At 39.8% G+C, this 1,675-nt stretch overlaps 1 protein-coding gene across 1 annotated transcript in view; it reads right to left on the bottom strand.

Moving 5' to 3' along the window:
- Positions 1-1,675, bottom strand: part of LOC117938960 (collagen alpha-4(IV) chain-like) — a gene marked incomplete at its 5' end in the record, with an annotated part of 16,464 nt that overhangs the window by 5,080 nt on the left and 9,709 nt on the right. The window contains one exon of the mRNA XM_034863955.1: positions 986-1,038. Within this exon, the coding sequence (XP_034719846.1) occupies positions 986-1,038 (53 nt within the window). The remainder of the gene's footprint in view (positions 1-985; positions 1,039-1,675) is intronic.

Genomic DNA, 1,675 nt, shown 5'->3' with positions numbered 1-1,675 from the left:
CAGCATATCTCCACCAGACTCCATGTAAATAATCACTACTTTTACCGTGTATAGAGCAGCATATCTCCACCAGACTCCTAAGACGGCTTTTTGTCGTTTTATTCAGTTTCTGTCCACTTTGAATGAAGTTTGTTTTACGATGATAAAAGTAGAGATTATTTACATGGAGTCTGGTGGGCTGTAAACGATTACAGTTACAATAACATGACAACGAAGTTAATGTGTAAAGTAACTAGTAACTAGAGCTGTCAGATGAGTCGAGTAAAGTACAAGTACATCAACATTAGTACAGAAGTACAGCACTGGAGTAAATGTACTAAGTTTCTGATATTTTTTACATTAAAACGATGTGATATGCGATTTTAAACCTACAGCTGCACACAGAGACTCAAAAAGTGAAACTAAAACTCTGTTTCACCATCTTAAATCCATATTTTAATTGAAACAAAACTAACTAACAGCTCTGTTAGCTACCCGGCTAACGCTAGCATCGAAGCTAACCCAGTTAAACGTAACGGTCCCTGAAAGCTAACGGAGCTAACTCCGAGCAGCGGGGCTCTGGCTGTGTGTCCGCCGGGAAGAGCTCTCTATTTCCGGCTGTGGTGACTGACCTGCCTCCCCTCGCGGAGCTCCGGAAAACATCTCCTCCGGTCAGCCTGAGCAGAACAGCGCAGCTCCTCCACGCCATGGTGGAGCACGGTGACCCCGGCAGGTCGATCATATCCGGGGCAACACGGAGCCGAGGGAGCCGAGAGAGCCGAGGGAGCCGAGGAGCCGAGAGAGCCGAGGAGCCGAGAGAGCCGGGTTAGAGTCGAGAGAGTCGAGAGAGTTGAAAGAGCCGAAAGAGCCGTAGGAGCCAAAAGTGCCGAGTTAGCCGAGAGAACCGAGAAAGTTGAGAGAGCCGAAAGAGCCGAGTTAGAGTTGAGAGAGTCGAAAGAGCCGAAAGAACCGTGAGAGCCAAAAGAGCCGAGTTAGCCGAGAGAACCGAGAAAGTTGAGAGAGCCGAAAGACCCGAAATAGCCGCGAGCGCAGCGACACCTGGCGGCCAGACACGGGCACTGGACACAGGCAGTGACGTCATGTGCATCATCATGAATGTTCACGCTTTTAAAATCTATATATTAATATATTGCAAATTTATGTCCGATATTTTAACATTTTAATAATTTTCCAATTTTTTTAAAACTTTTAAAAATATTTTCTGTTTTTAGTTTTTTTTAATAATAATTTCCGTATATTTTTGGAATATTTTCCATGTTATGCTTCAATATTTTCTGAATTATTTTTTAAGATTTTTAAGATTCAAAAAAATAATAATTTCCGTAGTATGTTTTGAATATTTTCTTGATTGTTTTTAAACATTTTTCCAGATTATTGCTAAAAAAAATTCCGTTTTATTTTTTTCTGTACACTTTCCGGTTTATTATTTATTATTTTATGGATTTAGAAAAAAAACAAATTCCGGATTATTTTTGAATATTTTCCGATTATTTTCTTTAACATTTTCTGCATAAAAAAAGGAATTTCCGCTTATTTAAAAAAAATAGATTTTTTATTTATGGATATTTTTAGATGTAGATATTTTAACTTTCTCGCCCACTTCAACTTGTTTTCCCCACATTGTTGTCTGAGATATTCTGTCTGTGTGTGTGTGTGTGTGTGTGTGTGTGTGTGT

This window comes from Etheostoma cragini, chromosome 3 (genome assembly GCF_013103735.1).
Source record: "Etheostoma cragini isolate CJK2018 chromosome 3, CSU_Ecrag_1.0, whole genome shotgun sequence".
Taxonomy (NCBI): Eukaryota; Metazoa; Chordata; class Actinopteri; order Perciformes; family Percidae; genus Etheostoma; species Etheostoma cragini.
The sequence above is the reverse complement of the archived record's forward strand: the minus strand, read 5'-3'. Positions and strand labels throughout refer to the sequence as shown.